This window comes from Pristis pectinata, chromosome 1, assembly GCF_009764475.1.
Source record: "Pristis pectinata isolate sPriPec2 chromosome 1, sPriPec2.1.pri, whole genome shotgun sequence".
Lineage (NCBI taxonomy): Eukaryota > Metazoa > Chordata > Chondrichthyes > Rhinopristiformes > Pristidae > Pristis > Pristis pectinata.
The window spans coordinates 114228447-114247572 of record NC_067405.1 but is presented as its reverse complement, the minus strand read 5'-3'; the positions used below and the strand labels follow the sequence as shown (position 1 = coordinate 114247572).

Below are 19126 nucleotides of genomic sequence, written 5' to 3'. Positions count from 1 at the left end.
GTATTTATCTGTTATAAGAAAAGGTGAAGTTGGTTTTGTTGACAATTTTTGGCTAGCTTCATCACTTGGTACTTTTTGGTGCACTGGTTAACAGTAGTTCTGGGGAATCAGGTCCATGTTCAATTTCATGTCACAGGCTTTGTTAAAGTTCACAAATGCATAGGATTTACATGTCCAAAAAATCAACAGAGCTGCAACTCCGGCAGGTATAACTAAAAATATTTTTCAAAATTACATAAGCAAAAAACAATTGCAGATGCTGGAAATCTGAATTAAAACGTTAATTCTGTTTCTCTTTCCACAGGCGCTGCCTGACCTGCTAAGTGTTTCCTGATTTTATCTAAAAAATTATAATATCTGATGCGCAAGCTATCTAAAATCTGTTTTGGTTTTGGTCACATACAAAATAATATTGAGGCATCAACTTTACAAATAATAATACAGCATAAAAGCTCATTTGGTAATTGTGACAATGTCAGCTTTTAATGAAGTTGGTGCCACTTCCTTGTTCATTGACCAAGCCCTGAAAATGTTGCTCCTTCAAAAATATATCTGATTCTCTCTTAAAAGTTACTGTTGAACCCGCTTCTTCCATCGTCTCAGATCACAATGTTATTTCTGATCATAATGTCCTGGACCACAGATAAGGTACAGAGGAGGCAATTCAGTCCCCTGACTCAGCTTGGTCTAAATGTTTTTTCCTCAACCGCCTTGACAGAAAATCTGTTTATTTTAAATTAGTTTCCCTTTCTCTCTGTAATTTATTGTGATATTTATATTTGTAGATATATATCTATATCTAAAACGAGTTTATATCATTGACGTTGGGAACTATTGCATATTTTACACACAGGTCTGTAGCATTAGTACGTAAATTTAACCCAGTGTTTGCATACCAGCTCACACTTGAAGCACCTTCACTCCTCCAAGGAACCAAAGGTCCGCATCATTACAACGTCAAATAAACCAATAAGAACGACGAGGCGTAGAAAAAGTAACCAATCAGGCTCCGCGCATTTGAGGCGTTGCAAAATCCACCAGTTAACCAATCGAAAAACGCAGAGTGAACCTCCCCGCCGCAAAGTGCACAAACGACCAATCAGCATTGGTAAGAAAGAACCGCCCCCGGCCAAGTGATTGGCTATCGCGCCAAGATAGATACTTTTGAAATCAAACGTATATATCAGCGGGTCAAATGGGACAGAAGAAGTCACAGGACTGGAGGTAGAGGGAGCAGTGGGAGTTCGGAGACAGAACAGGTGACAGGTAAAGGGCACATAACAGGACAGGTGACGGAGAAAGAGGGGACAACAGGAGGACGTGCAGAAGAAGAAACAGAGACTAAGAGTATAGGTGCAGGACAGGTGACAGAGGATAGCAGGTGGACAGGTACTAAATAGGTGACAGGGACAGGAGTTAGATTTGTTGGCAAAAGATCAAGTATAAAACAGAAATTAGAAATATAGGAGAGCAGGAGAAAAGCAGAGAATTCACAGGGGAGGGAAGGTGCAGGGAAATAGCCAGGAAGATGCAGAAGTGAGAGAGACCGTGATAGGGAAACGATACCAGAAGGTGAGTAGCCGAAAAGAAGATAGTAGACAGATAGCAGGAAAGGGAGTAGAGAAAAGGTGCGAGAAATCGAAGAGCGAAAGATATAAGGAGAGTTTAGAAAAAACAGCTGATGGGAAACTACAAGAAGTCGAGATGAATCAGAGTTAACGAGGCAGCAGAAGAAGAGCGAATCATCAAAGAAAAGGAGAGTGAAATTTCAGAAGTACGGACCAGTAGGTGTCTCCATGGTGTGTGCGGCATGGTGAATCTGGTGAGTTCTGTTATTGACTTGAAAACTTCTTATATATATTAACAATAAGCAAATGATAGAGAAGTATAGGAATGGATGTGTTTATTGCCTCTAAGACACCTTACTGTCGCTGTACTTCATTTTCATACAGATGTGTCATTAACCCACCAGGTTATAAGCAAATGGGTATCAGATACTATTTAATGTGCAGCAGTGTGAGGAGGCACATCTGAGAAAACACAAGGAATGAAAGCTTATATTCAAAAGAAATCTACTGAAATATGTGAATGAAGAGGGTAAAAAGCATTATGCCCTAAATCAAAGATGGTACGATCCCCCCCCCCCTCCCTGTGACTCGAGTGGTAAACTGCATTTGTCTCATGAAGTTGAACAGTTTCGTGTGGTGAAACCCGAGGCCGTGCCACTTGATAATACTGATAATCTTTTGACAGTTAAAAGGCTTTTTAAACTTTTTAAATGATGATTAGAAACATTTAGATACAATTAGATAAAATGATTTTTAAAAAATAATTTAAAAAAAGTGAAAATAATTTCCTTATTACTTCTGTTGTTGGTGATGAGTCTGGGGTAGTGTAAGAGGTTACATGTGTGTTTGACCTCCATTGTGTTTGACCTCCATTGTGTTTGACCTCCATTGTGTTTGACCTCCATTGTGTTTGACCTCCATTGTGTTTGACCTCCATTGTGTTCAGTACTTTTGTGATGCAATGCACCTGGCCAGTAGTTCTCTTCCAAACTGTTGATAAAAGTTAAGTGTGATTCGGGTCAATACTTTTAAGTGTAGGTCGATAAAGCCTTAAAACATATCACATCATTTTGGATCTTTATAAATAGTGCATTTTGACAAAGTAAAATAAAACCGTGTACAGCTTGGAAGATAATCTGAATGGAATACAAGAAGCAAATACAATAACGATTTAAAAGAATGGGACCTCCATATTCCTCCTGCAAGACTTTAGAATTTGCTCCTATTATTGCAACATTTTCTTTTAAATTCTCTTATTGATGCTATATCAGTGCATTTGTTGTTGTATTGAGGATATTGTTGTAATGGCTTGGTGGAAGGAATCATGGTGGTAGTGAAAGGTTGTTTTTCAGTTTGGAGGCCTGTGACCAGTGGTGTGCTGCAGGGACTGGTGCTGGGTCCACTGTTGTTCATCATCTATAATAATTTGGATGAGAATGTAGCTGGCATGATTAGGAAATTTGCAAATGACACCAAAATTGGTGGGATGGTGGACAGTAAAAAGGGGTATCTAAGATTACAATGGGATCTATTTCAACTGGGGAAAATGTACCAAAGGCAAATGGAATTTAATTTGGACAAGTCAGATACTTACCATATCTGTGCAAGGTGTTACTAATGAGATTGGAGGGATCACCTTCATCTCAGTCCAGATGAGTGTACCCCAGCAAGCACAGGGTGCAAAAGAAATGGTCCAAATGCCCCTCTCTGCCCAGGCTTTAATCAGCTCTTCCCTTAAGGCAGGGGAATTGCATCAGCGCAAGAACCTCAGGTAGCAACAATCAGTAAGCTAAAGAAGACCAGTTTGCTGCCATGATTCTTCAGAAAGGTGAGCATCCAAATGCTGATTTAACTCGCATTTAAATTGGAGTATCTCAGTATCTGAACAGCAAGGCCAAATCAGTAATGATCCATCTCTTCTGCTATGCTCTGGTCCAACACTACTCTTTCTAAGAATCTGGTTAAGTTTAAAGGAGATGGAGACTTTTATAACCTCCTACCTCCTCAAGGCCCTTGCACCTTATTGCCTACCTCTACTGCACTTTCCCTGTAACTGTAACACTATATTCTGCATTCTGTTATTGCTTTTCCTTTGTACTACCTTATAATACTTATGGTTTGCAATGATCTGTATGGATGGCTTTCAAAACTTTAACTCTTTAAGTTAAAGTTTTTCTCTGTATCTCAGTACACGTGACAATAATAAACCAATATGTGGCATGGTTAGTACGTTGTGAATGACACCAAAATTGGTGGTGTAGTGGACAGTGAAGAAGGTTGTCTAAGATTACAACAGGATCTAGATGAAGTTGGAAAGTGGGCCAAGGAATGGAAGGTGGAATTTAACTCACACAAGTATGAAGTCTTGCATTTTGGGAAGTTAAACCTGGGCAAGACTTGCACAGTAAATGGCACAGCCCTTCTGAATGTCGTAGAACAGAGGCCTTGGGGTACAAGTACATAGTTCTCTGAAAGTGGCAACACATTTAGACAGAGTGGTGAAGAAGGCGTTTGACACACATGTCTGCATCGGTGAGGGCACTGAATACAAGAGTTGGACATCATGTTACAGCTGTACAAGTCATTGGTTTGACCATATTGTGTGCAGTACTGGTCGCCCAACTAAAGTATCTATTTCATTAAGGGTACAGAAAAGATTCACAAGAATTTTCCTGGGTTTGCACAGCTCAAGGTGTAAGGAGAGACTGGTTAGGCTGGGGCTGTTTTTTCTTGACCACAGGATGGTGGGGGGACCCTGTGGATGTATGTAAAATCACAAGTGGTGTAAATCATGTGAATGGACACAGGGTAGAGTAGTCTAAAGCTAGAGGGCAGAGATTTAACATGAGGCAAGAAAATTTAAAGGGGACCTGAGAGGCAAGATTTTCACACAGAAGATGATGGGTACATTGAACGAGCTGCCAGAGGAAATGGTACAGGGAGGCACAACTACAAAACTTAAAAATCATTTGGACAGTACATGAAAGAGAAAGGTTTAGAGGGATATGGGCCAAACGCAGGCAAATGAGACAAGCTCAGGGAAGCAATTTGGTCGGCATGGACGAGTTGGACCAAAGGGCCTGTTTCTGTGCTGTGTACCTCTATGATTCTATAAGTGAGGTGTTGCATTTTGGTAAGTTTTAAACCAAGGCAGAACTTGTGCAGTAAATGGTAGGGCTCTGGAGAGTGTTGTAGAACAGGGAGACTTGAGGGTACAAGCACATAGTTTCCTGAAAGTGGAGACATGGGTAGACAGGGTTGTGAAGAAGGCATTTGACATGCTTGCCTTCATCAGTCAGGACACGGAGTACAGGAGTTGGGATGTCATATTACAACTGTACAAGTCGTTAGTGAGACCACACTTGGAGTATTGTGTGCAGTTCTGGTCACCCAGCTATAGGAAGAATGTCATTAAGTTGGAAAGGGTGCAGAAAAGATTCGAGAGGATGTTACCAGGATTGGAGGGCTTGAGTTGTAAGGAGAGGCTGGGACTTCTTTTTTTTTCCCCTGGAGCATAGGAGACCGAGAGGTGGCCTTGGAGATGTATAAAATCATAGTACAGAATGGTCACAGTCTTTTTTCCCAGTTTAGAGGAGTCTAAAACTAGAGGGCACAGGTTTAAGGTGAGAGGGGAAAAATTTGAAAGGGACCTGAGGGGCAACTTTTTCAGAGTGTCGTGCACAGAGGGTGGTGGTAGATGGAGCGTATTCTGCCTGGAGGTCGGTGTTCTGCAGGGATCTGTTCTGGGACCCCTGCTCTTTGTGATTTTTATAAATAACTTAGATGAGGATGTGGAAGGGTGGGTTAGTAAGTTTGCTGATGATACAAAGGTTGGTGTTGTTGTGGATAGTGTAGAAGGTTGCTGTAGATTACAACAGGATATTGATAGAATGCAGAGCTGGGCTGAGAAGTGGCAGATGGATTTCAACCTGGATAAGTGTGAAGTGATGCACTTCGGGAGATCAAATTCAAAGGCAGAATACAAGGTTAATGGCAGGACACTTAGCAGTGTGGGGGAACAGAAGGATCTTGGGGTCCACGTCCATAGATCCCTCAAGGTTGTTGCACAGGTCAGTAGGGTTGTTAAGAAGGCAAATGGAGTGTTGGCCTTCATTAGTCAGGGTATTGAGTTCAAGAGCCACGAGGTGATGTTGCAGCTCTATAGAACTCTGGTCAGACCACACTTGGAGTATTGTATTCAGTTCTGGTCACCTCATTATAGAAAGGATGTGGAAGCTTTAGAGAGGGTGCAGAGTAGATTTACCAGGATGTTGCCTGGATTGGAAAGCATGTCTTATGAGGATAGGTTGAGCGAGCTAGGGCTTTTCTCTTTGGAGAGGAGGAGGATGAGAGGTGACTTGATAGAGGTGTACAAGATGATAAGAAGCATAGATCAAGTGGACAGTCAGAGATTTTTTTCCCAGGGTGACAATGGCTAACACAAGGGGACATCATTTTAAGGTGATTGGAGGAAGGTATAAGGGGGATGTCAGGGGTAAGTTTTTTTTACACAGAAAGTGGTGGGTGCATGGAACACACTGCCGACAGAGGTTGTGGGGGAAGATACATTAGGGACATTTAAGTGACTCTTAGACACATGAATGATAGAAAAATAAGGGGCTATGTGGGAGGGAAGGGTTAGAAAGATCTTAGAGCAGGATAAAATGTCGACACAACATTGTGGGCTGAAGGGCCTGTACTGTGCTGTAGTGTTCTATGTTCTACGTATGAGCACAACATGAGCTGCCAGAGGAAGCTGTAGAGGCAGATAAAATTACAACATTTAAAAGACATTTAGACAAGTACATGGATAGGAAAGGTTTAGAAAGATATGAGCCAAATGCAGGCAAATGGAACTAGCTCATGTAGACAACTTGATCAGCATGGACAAGTTGGCCAAAGGGCTTGTTTCTGTGCTGTATGTCTCTGACAAAAAGGAAGAAAATAGAAATGTGATTAAACCAGGATATTTTAATGAGTGAATCAGCACAATAAGCCATGTTGTCCCCTTATGCACCGTTATGGTGATCTCTGATAGTGTATGGGTAATAGCTGAATGTGACTCTGCTTTTTGTCCTGGCCTTGTTGGCATAAGTGTGCCAGCCAAAATCATTGACCATGGTGACCCCATTGCCCATACTTGCCCGGTCTAGATGCTGAAGGCCTATGTTGCTGGACTCTCTAGAGAAGGCCTGCCTAGAAACGTCCCTGAAAGCTTTGAAGTTTTAAAGCCCTGCCCCCAATTTTGTCAGCTATCAAGGCCTGACATTCAGAAACATTGTAAAACCAGCAGAAGTAAAATAAATTATTTTTAAGCACGAAAATAATTAAAATTCCTGAAATAAATACATTCCCAATAGTAATGACAATATTTAAGTTTAAAAATATTTTTAAAATATACTTTTTAAAAAAGGAACTTGCTTTCCCCTTTCATTTCTTCCCTTTACCACCCTGCATCCATATCCTGTTTAATTTAGCAAGATTGAGCTTCACCACTGGGCTCCATGGGAATCCAGAAACTGAACATTCTGACCAAAAACTACCCGATTTGATTTAGTACATTTGGAACTTCCACATTTGACAAGACGTGGCACTTCCTGGAGATTCATTTGGAACTGCTGGCATTTACCAGCAACGTCCAGTCTAAAATTATAGATTTGCTCACACCGATAAATACAGACTAGTGTGCCAGCAGACAATATGTAGGAACAGTCCTAATATTTATTATTCGGAGGTTTTCTGCATTCATAAATGAATATAGAAAAGCAGAGGTTTGTTTTTTTGCAATTTTCAACATTTAACACCTCTGATTATACTGATTCAGGAGATCTTAGTCTAACTGTGATGGTACTTGATAGTATTAGTGACTAAAGTAGAAATATATTCTTGATGCTTACGTTTCTCTTATTCTGATTACACTTGCAACTGACTTTGAGAAAATCATGTTTATATTTTTGTGGGGTTTTTTAAGGCTCAGACAACAAGGACAAGTGATTTTGATTCTTCAGATGAAGAATTTGAAGAAGAGCACCAAATGCCTCTCCAAGTATCTTGGTAAGTGTCTCCGACAGATACATTGGTGACGTTTTGCCAGTGTAGTTGTTTTGCTACACACACACAAATGAGTATATGAGAACACTTAGCTCAGACAAAATATTACTATAATTTGAGAAACTTGCGATAGATCTATTTTCCATGAGGTTTATTGCTCTATTGTATCCCTCTTGTGTTGCATGAATATTTTAAGATGGAAGATATAAAGTCAAATACAATTTTCACAAATGTGACACTACTTCCACCAATTTTCTTAACTCTCAGCACTACTGACAGCATTACTAAAAGACAGAGCTTGCAATGTGGAAATAAAGATATTTGATTGTGGTGCACTTGGTAACATTAGAAGGTGTTGAAGTGACTGACTTTAGTAAGTGATCCCGAAGCTGACAATGTGGCAGATGTTTGCATCTTTCATCACCAATTTCTACAAGTGAATATAGAGGAAATGTAGGACAAAAAACAAACTATTTGCCCCAATCAGTCCATGCTGGTAGTTATGCAACATTCAACTGTCTTTCAGTCATGCACATCTAAATGCTATTTTGATGTTATTGCATATCTTTTCAGACTTATCCAATTCCTTTTAAATTAATATATTTTCTACCTGAAGAGCTACTTATAATGAAGCACATCCTGTTCAAAAGCTTGTGGAGTAACACTTTTTAATTTTCTGCCTTAAATTGCCAAAAAAAAAATCACCTGTAATTTTTGCCTTGGTAATTGATTTGCCAGACTGTGACATTAACTATTTAACTATTCAAAATTTTAAAAATAATTTTGAAAGCCTCTATTACATCTCCTTATTTGTAAAAACCAATGTAGCCAACTTGCATTAACATCATCCTTTACAATCACACTTGCTTTCCTTTGCATAATTCTGGGAAAATAATGGAAAACAGGTTTCCAAAAAACAGCCTCAATTCACATCTATAGGAATTTACCTAGATTTTAGTTAACCTAGTCGACCTAACCTCATGCTCACGATACCCATCTCTATTTCTCATCACCTCCCTTGACCTCTCTGTGTAGTCAGGCTGCTTGGTATTTACTGCAATAATTTTCCACAAAAATGAAAGTTAATGTTTCAGATTGAAGACCATCCTGACAAAGGGTCTATGACCTGAAATGTTAACTGTTTCTTTTCCCACAAATGTGGCTGGACCTGTCAAGTATTTCCAGCACCTTGTTTTTATCTTAGATTTCCAGCACCTGCAGTGTTTCTGATATGTACAAAAACAATTTGGATATTATCTGTATTGGATGTCAAATTAAACTGAGTTTACCAAGGTTCAAGATCCAATTGAAGCTGCTGGGTTTTAAAAACAAAAGGGATTGGGTTATGAACTGATCAAGATGTAACACTTACTCTCACCCAAAATGATCTGTAGTATTTCTCATTTTCAACTGCTTCCAGTAGGCATTAATACTGGGTTAGAAGGAAATGAATTCATATATAGCATGAGGTGGTCCTGCCGGGTGTCTCCCTCCAAGGGGAAGGAACCAGTTTATTTAGATAAATTCCTTTGTAGGATCCTGAGGATAAACCATACAAGTAAGCCGGGTGGATTTATGGAGTCATAAACAGCAGAGAAACGAGCCCTTCAGCCCATTGAGTGCACACTGACCAAGAAGCACCCATTACACATCCATTTTATTCTCTCCATATTCCCACCATTGCCTCATAGATTCTACCATTCATCTACACACTAGAGGCAATTTACAGCATTCAATTAACCTACCAACTGTCATGTGTTTGGGATGTGGGACAGAATCACAGGGAGAAGGTACAATCTTCACAAAGGCAGCACCCAAAGATGGGATTGTGCTCCTGGTCGCTGGAGCTGCAAAGCAGCAGCTCTACTAGCTGTGTCACTGCGCCGCTTCAAATTGGGGAACAAAAGGGAATTAAATGCAGAAAGAGAATCATCTTGATTAAGAACGCTGAGAAACACATCTGCTTTAAGACAGCCAAGTTGTATTTAAATAGCAGGTTTTGGCTTAAAAGAACCATCCACAATGAGAATGACTTTAAACCACTAAAAGAATCAATGTGGAGCATTTTTATTGTCTGTGAGTCAATGTTGTATTTACAACTACTATTCTAATTGTTAATTTATAGACTTAAAATTAAATAACTTCAATCTGGCTTCATTTCAATAAAGTATGAATCAGTCTGGCTTTCAGAAAATTGGAGTCATTTGCAGGCCATCCAGGAGGATATCCTGCTTGTTTACCAAACCTAACTGTTGCTATCCTGAGACAATCTGGGTTATGCTCTTGTAATGAAAGTAACTCCTGATGGTGAGGCTAGATCAGAAAGGCTAGTGATAATAACCAGAAGTTATTGTCTTCGGTCTCTCCAGTCTTAAAGTTGATGAAAGCATTCACACGGAGGCTGTTTCCTCTTTTGACAATGATCCACTTACTTATAATGACTATACAAGTACAGGATTAACTTTGCAAGTACAAATTTTGTTTGGGCAGTAAACTTTCCTAAACATAAATAGAAATTTTTTGTTGTATATTTAATAGGTTGGGATTAGCTGTGGTGAACTGCCATCAGTTGCTTGGAATCTGTGCACTGCCAGGTAAGCTACTAATTTTTTTCCTATAATATTATGTGCTTGAAATTCCTTTTCTGTGTGTCAGCATGTGATAGGATAGCTATAATCACCCAGAATTATAGAATAAAAGTTCATTTGTTACCATGGTGATCTAAAAGAATTAGTCAATAGACCAGTTTTTTTTTGACTTTCAATCCCCACTCTGTGGTGTTCCACAGGGGACCTTTCTGTCTTCCAGGTACCAGACTTGCCTCTTCTTTCCTGTGCTGATATCTGCTTACCTATCCAGCTGTGCAAAAATTTAACCAGAAACTGATCGATAGTGAGTTTGGAAAAACTTGCTACGCTGTAAACATGCAGCCCTACAACAATGTTAATAATCTTAGATATAGATTATTAAATACTCAGTTCATAGTTGTACAGAATTGAAACGGTGCCTCTGGCCCATTCTGTCTACGCTGACATTCATGCCTATCTATACTAATCCCATTTGGCTGCATTAATTCCACATCCTTCTAAGCCCTGCTCGTTCAAGGATCTACGAAGAAGGATCTGCCTCTTAAATATTGTTACTGTTTCTGCCTCCACAACCTCCTCTCGAAGCTCATTCCAGGTACCAAGTACTCTTTGTGTGAAACACTTGCCCCTCAGATCTGCTTTAACCCTTCTTTCCCCCCCCCCCCCTCACCTTAAATCAATGTCTCCAGTTTTAGAGACCCTCCCATGGGAAGCAGACTCTGGCTACCTATGCTGCCTATCTCTCAGCCTCCTTTGTTCCAGGCAAAACAGACTCAACCTATTCAATCTCTCTTTATGACTCAAGCCCTCCAATCCAGGCAACATTCTTATGAATCTTTTCTGCACCCTCTAGCTTAATCACATCCTTCCTATGCTCTGGTGATCAGAACTGTACACAACACTACAAGTGTGGTCTCAACAATGACTCATACAGTTGTAACTTGACATCCCAACTCTTATACTCAATGTTTCAGCCGATGAAAGCAAGCACACCATACGTTTTCCTCACCACTCTGTCTACCTGTGTTCCCATTTTCAGGGAACTAGGTACTTGTGCCCCAGTGTCTCCCTTGTTCAACACTACTCCCTGGGGCCCTGCCATTCACTGTATGGTCATGTCCTGGTTTAACTTCCCAAAAAGCACTTCACACTTGTCCAAATTAAATTCCATCTGCCATTCCCTTGCCACTTTCCCAGCTGATTCTAGATCCTGTTGTAATCCTGGACAACCTTCTTCACTGTCCACTATACCACCAATTTTTGTGTCACCTGTAATCCCGCTAATCATGCCACTAATGTTCTCATCCAAATCCTTAATAAAAACTATTTTATTTAAACAGGTTGTAAATTTAAAGACATAAGAAGAAACCTTCAGAAAGATTTAGGTAATGGATATTATAGACCACCATTTTCTGTATAGATATTTGAGGATTGTACTGAAGGAGGTCACTTTCTCAGATTTGAGAATACAGGGGACTCCCACATTATGGGGAGGGGGGGGTGGGGAGGTCGCGGTTGTGATCCTAGAAAACTGTCCGTATCATGACTTTCTGTAATGCCAAGTTGCATCATCTATACATGCATCAAAAATGAGAGTTGAAAAATAGTTTACTTATTTACTTTTTTTCATAAAATCTGTAATAGCCAATTACAGTCTGTATGTCAAATGTTGGGGTAGTGATTTGTGAATGCTGCAAGGGCAAAATTCCATTGTCCAAATGGCTGTAACGCCGGGATCACCTGTATTGCTTTTAACCCAGCATTGGATAATGCAGGTCTAATTCGTACTACACTTGGTTTCCTCACCTTTCCCAATCAATGGTGGAAGGTAAAATGAGAAACTTAACTTGTGGAAACAGCAATAAGTGTGTGATTGTTGTATCAGTTTTTTTGTTAGACAGATCCTGTGATCTGTACAATTGTTCAAATCCTGTCATGAACATAAACGTCTTTTGAGATGTAGTGGTTCATATAACCATATGAATTAGGAATTGGGGTAGGTACTCAATCCCTCAAGCCTCTGCCATGGCTGATCTGATTGTAACCTGAGCTCTACATTCCTATCTATCCACAGTAACCTTTCACCCATTTTGTATCAATCTACCTCTGGCTTAAAAATATTTGAAGGCTCTTCAAAGAGTGGTGGAAATAGAGTTCCAAAGATTCAGCTGGGGGGTGGGAGGGTGCCTTAAAAGGGTGACCCCATTTTTTAATAGATGCCCCTTGTTCCAGATTCTCAAGCTTTCTTGGAACTGCTTCAAACATATTAGCTTCCTTCCTTAAATAAGACCCGATTAACTGCATCTTAGCACTCTTAAGTTTCACACCATTTTAAATGGTTCTTTTTTTGCTGCCAAAATGGACAAATCTGACTTTTCCTCCCACCCCCACTTTTGCCAGATCTTTGCCCACCCATGTAATCAACCTACATCCCTTTACAGCTTCATAATGGTTCTCTTCACACTTTCCTACTCACCTTTGTGTCATTAGTAAATTTATCAACCAAATCATCAGTGCCTTCATCCAAGTAATTTGTAAAAGGGCCTCGGCTCTGATCCTTGTCACATCTAACCAACCTGAAAAAGACCCAATCATGTCTGGTGTTTCTTGTTAACCATCCAATCTTACCCCATGAGCTTTTATTTTCTGCATTAACCTTTGATGTGGCATAATTCATCATATCCATCTTCTTCAACTATTGACAGAGGACCTCAAGAGCTACAATATACAAAATGTATTTGTGCTCTGCACCAAAGGAGAGATGGTCAAGTACAGGGTTCCAAGCTTGTTAGAATCATACCAACAGAAGGGATTCACGGTGTATCACTATCCTTTTCCTGATGGAAGTGTTCCAGATATTGCTAGCTGTTGGAAAATTCTGGAAGAGTTGAGAATCTGCTTGGAAAATGGCAAGAAGACCCTCATCCAGTAGGTGGCATTTCAGTCACTTGCAAACTTGCATAGAAAAATGTAAAGGACTACATTATACATGTTGATAAGAAACAAGCATGAGATAGTGATAGCCATCACTACCATTAGTTTCCAACAAGAAATCAGTTATAATATTATGGGAAGTTTCTATGGTCTAAGTGCCCTTGACAGGGAACTTGCTTACCTTCAGTTGGAAATTGTATCATGCTGTGAAACAGCAATTACATTGTATAGCAGCTTCAATGTAACAACACATCCGATGACACTTTATGACAAAATCCACCGAGATTTAAGTGCTGGGCAAATGTGTAGTCAAGGAAGTGGGCTTTGAGGAGTCCTTTTGGAGGAGGAAAAAGATAGAGCTGGAGGATTAGGAAGGAAATTCCAGAGTTTAGGGTGTGGGCAGTTTAAGGAATTACTAGCAACAGTGTGATGCAATGTGGATTTAATTGAAAGTTTTTTCACCCTAATCGTATCCTATTTCTACAATATTACAGCACAGAACCTCCTTCATTGTGCCCAAAAGGCTCTTGAATAAGTTTACTTTGCTAATGTTAATGCTGATATGCATATTCTGATCAAACTTAGACCATTGTAACAATATAAAATGTCAATAGTAAGCAATTCTCTATGATCTTTATCTTGTAGATGTAGGTGACTATAAAGGATAAACGTGTTATGCCTTTTAGGGGCTGGAGTGAGGTATTAATTCTGACATGAGAAAGAAACCTTTATTAGGAAGATAAAACATCTGCAGAATCTTTTGTATCAATCCTTCCACCCTGCAAAATTAAGAGTTATGGGCATGATGCAAGCTCAGTAGAAATGCAATATGTGATGTTTATTTTAGATATGCCTTCCTACTTTTAAAAACAAACTTCTATAGCAAGTTCTATGGAACACATTCTTACCCCAAATTCAAGTAACATCGAGAACACTTGCATTTGAATCTGTAGTTTTGGTATTGATATGCTCCCCTTCCCCCGGCTCACCCCCCACCCCCCCCCCCCCCCCACGTCAATGCAACCATTGAAGAGATAGATGTTCTTGAGTTTTTTTTAAAAAGCAGCCCAGGATTAAATGATTACTCTTGGCATAAATGGAGTCATCTCTCCATTACTTTTGCAGATGTTATGGAGGTCTTGGGTGCTCGTGTCTAAGTAAGTGCAATTTTCTGCTTGTATCTATTCATGTAATCTTTGTTTTTCCTGCCCCCACTCAAAATATACCAATTGAGGAATTTGGTTTAATGATTAATTACAACTTGTGTATCCTTCCTAAATTATGTCCTAGTTGCAGCATGTCTCCTACTTCAACTGTCTGACACCATGCTGCCAGAAGAAGCAATTGACCTTCTTCGTGAGCTAAGAGGAGCTGGAGCAATTCAAACTGTAAAGGTAAAGTTGACCATGGACTCAAACTGCTCTCTGCCTTTCTCCTTTAATACTTTTGCCACCACTTTTCTAGTTGATTTGAATTTGGCTGGAAAAACTTTCCAGGCAAGAAAAAACTGACTTTGTCCTATACTTCCAAGATGTCTAAGTTCTTACATTGTCATATTATTCTCATGTTTTTAGACTGCCCAGCTCTTAGACAGATGTTCAGCCCCTTGCAAATGCTAATAAGAGACTGAAGCCAATTTAGTGATCCCTTGACAAAATTGTTCAACATTGTTCTGCTCAGATTTTGATAGATTGCTGTAGCCTAACAAGGAAAAAGATCTTCCTTTCACAACAAAGCACAAGTCCTGCAGACTGCCCTGCTACCCCTCTCTCTCCCACCCACTTCCCAATCATCCTTTCTTCCTTTATCTCCAAGACTTGCCTTGGTAGAAACTACCTGCAACAAACAAAATGGACCTTCAATTTTTCTCAACTCAGTTGCTGTTTATCTTGAGTATTTATTACAATTGGACAAAACACTTCAATACTTGGGTGTTGGCTATCCCTAGAAAGCAGTACAAGGTAGAGATTAAAGTTATTCAGGTCTCCAAGGCATTCTGCAGCTACTGAAGGCAAAGACTCGAGTGTGGGTACTGAAGGTTAGACCCAAGATGCTATTCATTAGTGTTTACATTGAAGCATACAAAATTCTGAAAAGGATAGAGAGATTCTGAACTCTGTGACCCCTTGTTCTGGACTCTGCAGTCTCAGGCCATGGCATTAACCATTCAGGACCAAAATAAGTTTCTCAAGGCTGTAAATTTTGTACTCAAGTCTAGAGAATTCTGTTTTTTTTAAAATATATTCAAAATTGAGATAAAGGAAGGGAAATCAACTGGGCCAGCCAAGTACAGAAATGAGCTATGATCTTAATGAATGCTAAAGTAGGCTCAAGAGACAAAGGCCTGCTGCATCACTTTTTCCCCATCCTCATCAACCACCAGCAAGCACATCCTCCACCTTTTTTAATTAATATTGTAGCTACCCTTGACAATGCTATTCCCACTCTCTAAGACCATTTATTTACAGCTCCCTTGTCACAAATCTGCTTTTAAACACCCTCGTATTTATTACTTTCCTTCTCAAGCCACATGTTGCCACTACTCAACAGCCAGCTTGTCTTTACAGCATGTCAACATCTGCTATAACCACAAGACATACAACTATGGGGTTTTCAATCTCTGAATTCATAACACTTGGACAAGCCAAAATACAGGGAGGTATGCATCTCTCCAAATAGAGAATAGCAGCAGCTTAATTGCTTGTATCTGCACTATCATCCTCAAGAATCATCAATAGGCCACCATATTAGCACTTAATCAATCCCACTGGAATAACCTTCACCCCTCCTTTCCTTCTACCTCCCTTTCTGTAGTCAGGAGATAAGCCAATCAAAAAATGGAGAAACACTCGGGTGTCACTTAAAAGTGCCACAACCCTTCAGAACTGCAACATATGCAATGATAATGTAGAAGGTGAAATCTGATTTCATTAGAGGGTGTTCTATGGAAAGGTCCTTCAGAGATCCAGCATCTTCATTCCAGAAGCCAGCTGCTGTGAACAGGGCTACCCCTGTGCTATTACTCTTCAGTACAGCATAAGCCATCCATTTTCTGGGAGGTTGGTGCCAGCAAACAATGTGATATCATCCAATTCTGGGACGAGTACATAAAAACTTGCATCTGGGTTTGTATGAGAGTTAAGTAAAAAGTGATTAGAGCTTGTCTATTTAGGAATTACTGTTTTATTAAAAACTGCAAAATGAATCAGTTTATGTTTGTTTGACAGCAATACAACTACTTACATGATTTTCGGGATAATGTGGCAACGTACTTGGCAACAAAGGAAGACTCAGCATGTCGATCAGTGTCAAGATAAAATGCAGAAAGTTCAGGCTGTATATTTCTAATCATTTGTAAATTAATTGTAAATACTAAATCCAAATAAGTTTAAAAACAGAAGTGATGTTCAAACATAATCAATACTTAAGACTTCAAATTATTGTACACTGAAATTATCCAAATACATTAAGGAATAACTTCTATAGTCAGCAACCAAATGCTTTGAATTCAGTTCCACTGGGAGTGTTATTCCCTGCCCATTTCATGAGTTGACTGATGTGACTCAAGTTGCTGCTTATACATTACTAATAAATTAGTTTACAAGGAAGGAATGAAAAGAAAAAAAAATGCTGAGATTGGACACTTCTAGTGTTGAAATTCAATGTATAGGTAGCTTTACTCTATTTTCTACCTTAGTGTATTTGCTCCTGATAATGTGCATTCTTCTTTGGCCCCCTATTAGCAATTAGTCCCTAGGTACAATGTACAACTTCTCAACATTGTCAGTGCTTTGCCTAGGACCTTCCAAAAATTAATAGGCAAACTGGGCACTTGAAATGGAATACTTAAGTACCATACTGAAGGAGTGGTGGTGCCATTTTTCTATGAACAATCATGGATTTTAAGACACTACTTGAAATCCAATAAGGGAATTCTCCTGCTACCAAATATTTATCGATCAACCAGACAATCTATTTTAGTGATATTGGCTATGTAATTGCTACAATAGTCATTTTATTTTAACTATTTCATTAGCTAATAGGTACCTTATGCATTTCATGGGGAGTGACCACAGGCTGAAAGTAAGATAATCTGGCTCATTTATCTTAATGCACCCGTTCCAACATTCAGCATATTGCAGTTTGCTTACACATATTCCCTCCATCAGTATGAGCCATCTCAGAATTGTGTAGCACAGGGGCCCGTTTGTTCTACTTTCCCTGCATCAGTTCTTAGGACCATCCAATCCCATCTTCCCTTCAGTTGTTTAACTAATTCCCTGTAGCAAGTTATTATCAACTCCACTTCCACCACCATTTCAGGTATTGCATTCCAATTTACAACTTGCAGCATAGAAAATGTTTTATTCTTCTATCCAATGATTCCCCACCCCAATGACACCAAATCCATGTCCTTCAGTTACTTGCTGTCTTGCTAGCAGAAGCAGATTTTCTTCCACAACTACTCAATTTCAAACATCTCTTAAATCTCCCATTAATTTGCTCAGCTCCCAGTAATTTCCTCGGCACACTAAGATCTTGGCGTCCCTTCTAAAGATTGAAGTCCCAGATTAGGCAATACTCCACATGAACCTAACCAGTGATTTGTAAAGGTTTAGTCTAAGTACCACCAGATGCACTCCAGCATCTCACCAAGTCTTCTTCAGCAGCACTTCCCAAATCTGTGATTTACACAATCAAGAAAGATAGGCTACAATTACCATGGGGACACAACTACCTCCAAGTTGCACATAATCCTTGCTTGGACAAGAGAAATGAAAATATTAACAAATTCAAGTAATGCAACCCACAGCCACATTATGGAAGCAAATCTTAATTGTTTTGAAACAATAACAAAAGTTACTGACAAAACTTGAGGACACAGACTATTTTGATTTGTCAATTTGATCCCATGCTCACTGACAGGGCTGCATACTGGAACAGTAAAGAATTTGCATCTGCATCGTGCCTCTCTGCCCAGCTGAAACATTTAACAAAGTAGCAAAAACGTGATCAGTATTTTACCTTAGAACCTGAAGCCATCAATTTACCCAGCATGATCCCATAATCAGGAATGATAACCAGATCACCCATTCTAAACAGAAGTTGATGAATATGTCTAAACATAGTCTACAGAACAAAAGTAATTTAATATGACAGAGTGTCAGCACTGAAGAAAAAAATCTCTGCCGGAAGCTCTCCTCCAGCATGAATGATACAATATTTATGAAAAGTTTACTGCAATAAAGTTGCTGGAATGATATATCCAAATATACAGTAGCATAATTGGGATGTCTGTCAGAACCTACTTAAGCAATTGAAATGCTGACGCATGGTAATGCTTTCAAAGTACTAATGAATTTTCCTAAATATTTTTGATCTATTGATGGTTAGTGCAAATGGAAAGGGCTGTGTTTATTCTCTTGTGGCATATTATTTGCCAATATATTCAAAAGACTCATCATACTTGCTACAAGATCACTTGCATTATGACAAAATTGTGAATTTTTTTTTAAAACAAAGTTCACAACTAAGAAAATGGGCAACCTTAGAAACAAACAAATCGTTCAAAGGGTTGTGAATTCTGGATGTTTTGAAGAGAACACTCCAGTATAAAAATTTTAATCCATTACTATCCAATCCTGCTCATACAAAATATACTGTGCTTTGACTAATTGATGAACAGTCTTCAATCAATCAGTTTCTCCATCTCCATGTATCTTTCATGTCATTAAAGTTTAAGGATGGTCTAAGTAACATTAAGGCTCAATTTGTTAACTGGAGTATTTCTAATATTACTCAAAACAATATTTAGCCCTTTGTATATCATCTAAACTAATAACAGTATTACTGCCTATGGTTCACCCGAACATAATTTTTGCATTTTTCAATAGTGTTAACTTATATTTAAAGCTTTTATTTAGGTACTGAAAAATAACATACAACTGTAGTGCACCAGACATGTTGATAGCAAATCTCATTTTC

General features: G+C 39.2%; 1 protein-coding gene across 3 annotated transcripts; it reads left to right on the top strand.

The window, feature by feature from the left end:
* The first annotated feature begins 1215 nt into the window (after positions 1–1215).
* Positions 1216–18894, top strand: cdkn3 (cyclin-dependent kinase inhibitor 3). 3 transcript variants are annotated; one of them, XM_052021691.1, is made up of 9 exons: positions 1216–1822; positions 3308–3396; positions 7540–7622; positions 10158–10213; positions 11548–11592; positions 12913–13135; positions 14267–14298; positions 14432–14535; positions 16369–18894. In XM_052021691.1, exons 3-9 carry the CDS (start codon positions 7603–7605, stop codon positions 16456–16458), a joined length of 570 nt encoding a protein of 189 aa, XP_051877651.1. In that variant the 5' UTR covers positions 1216–1822; positions 3308–3396; positions 7540–7602; the 3' UTR covers positions 16459–18894. The 3 variants fall into 3 exon arrangements, with proteins under 3 accessions (XP_051877651.1, XP_051877634.1, XP_051877643.1); XM_052021674.1 differs by lacking the exon at positions 3308–3396; XM_052021683.1 differs by lacking the exons at positions 3308–3396; positions 11548–11592.
* Positions 18895–19126: the final 232 nt, after the last annotated feature.

Coding starts and splice junctions, on each gene's coding strand:
- cdkn3 (XM_052021674.1), top strand. Junction 7,623..10,157: donor ATGCCTCTCCAAGTATCTTG/GTAAGTGTCTCC, acceptor TATATTTAATAG/GTTGGGATTAGCTGTGGTGA. Junction 10,214..11,547: donor TGGAATCTGTGCACTGCCAG/GTAAGCTACTAA, acceptor TTATTTAAACAG/GTTGTAAATTTAAAGACATA.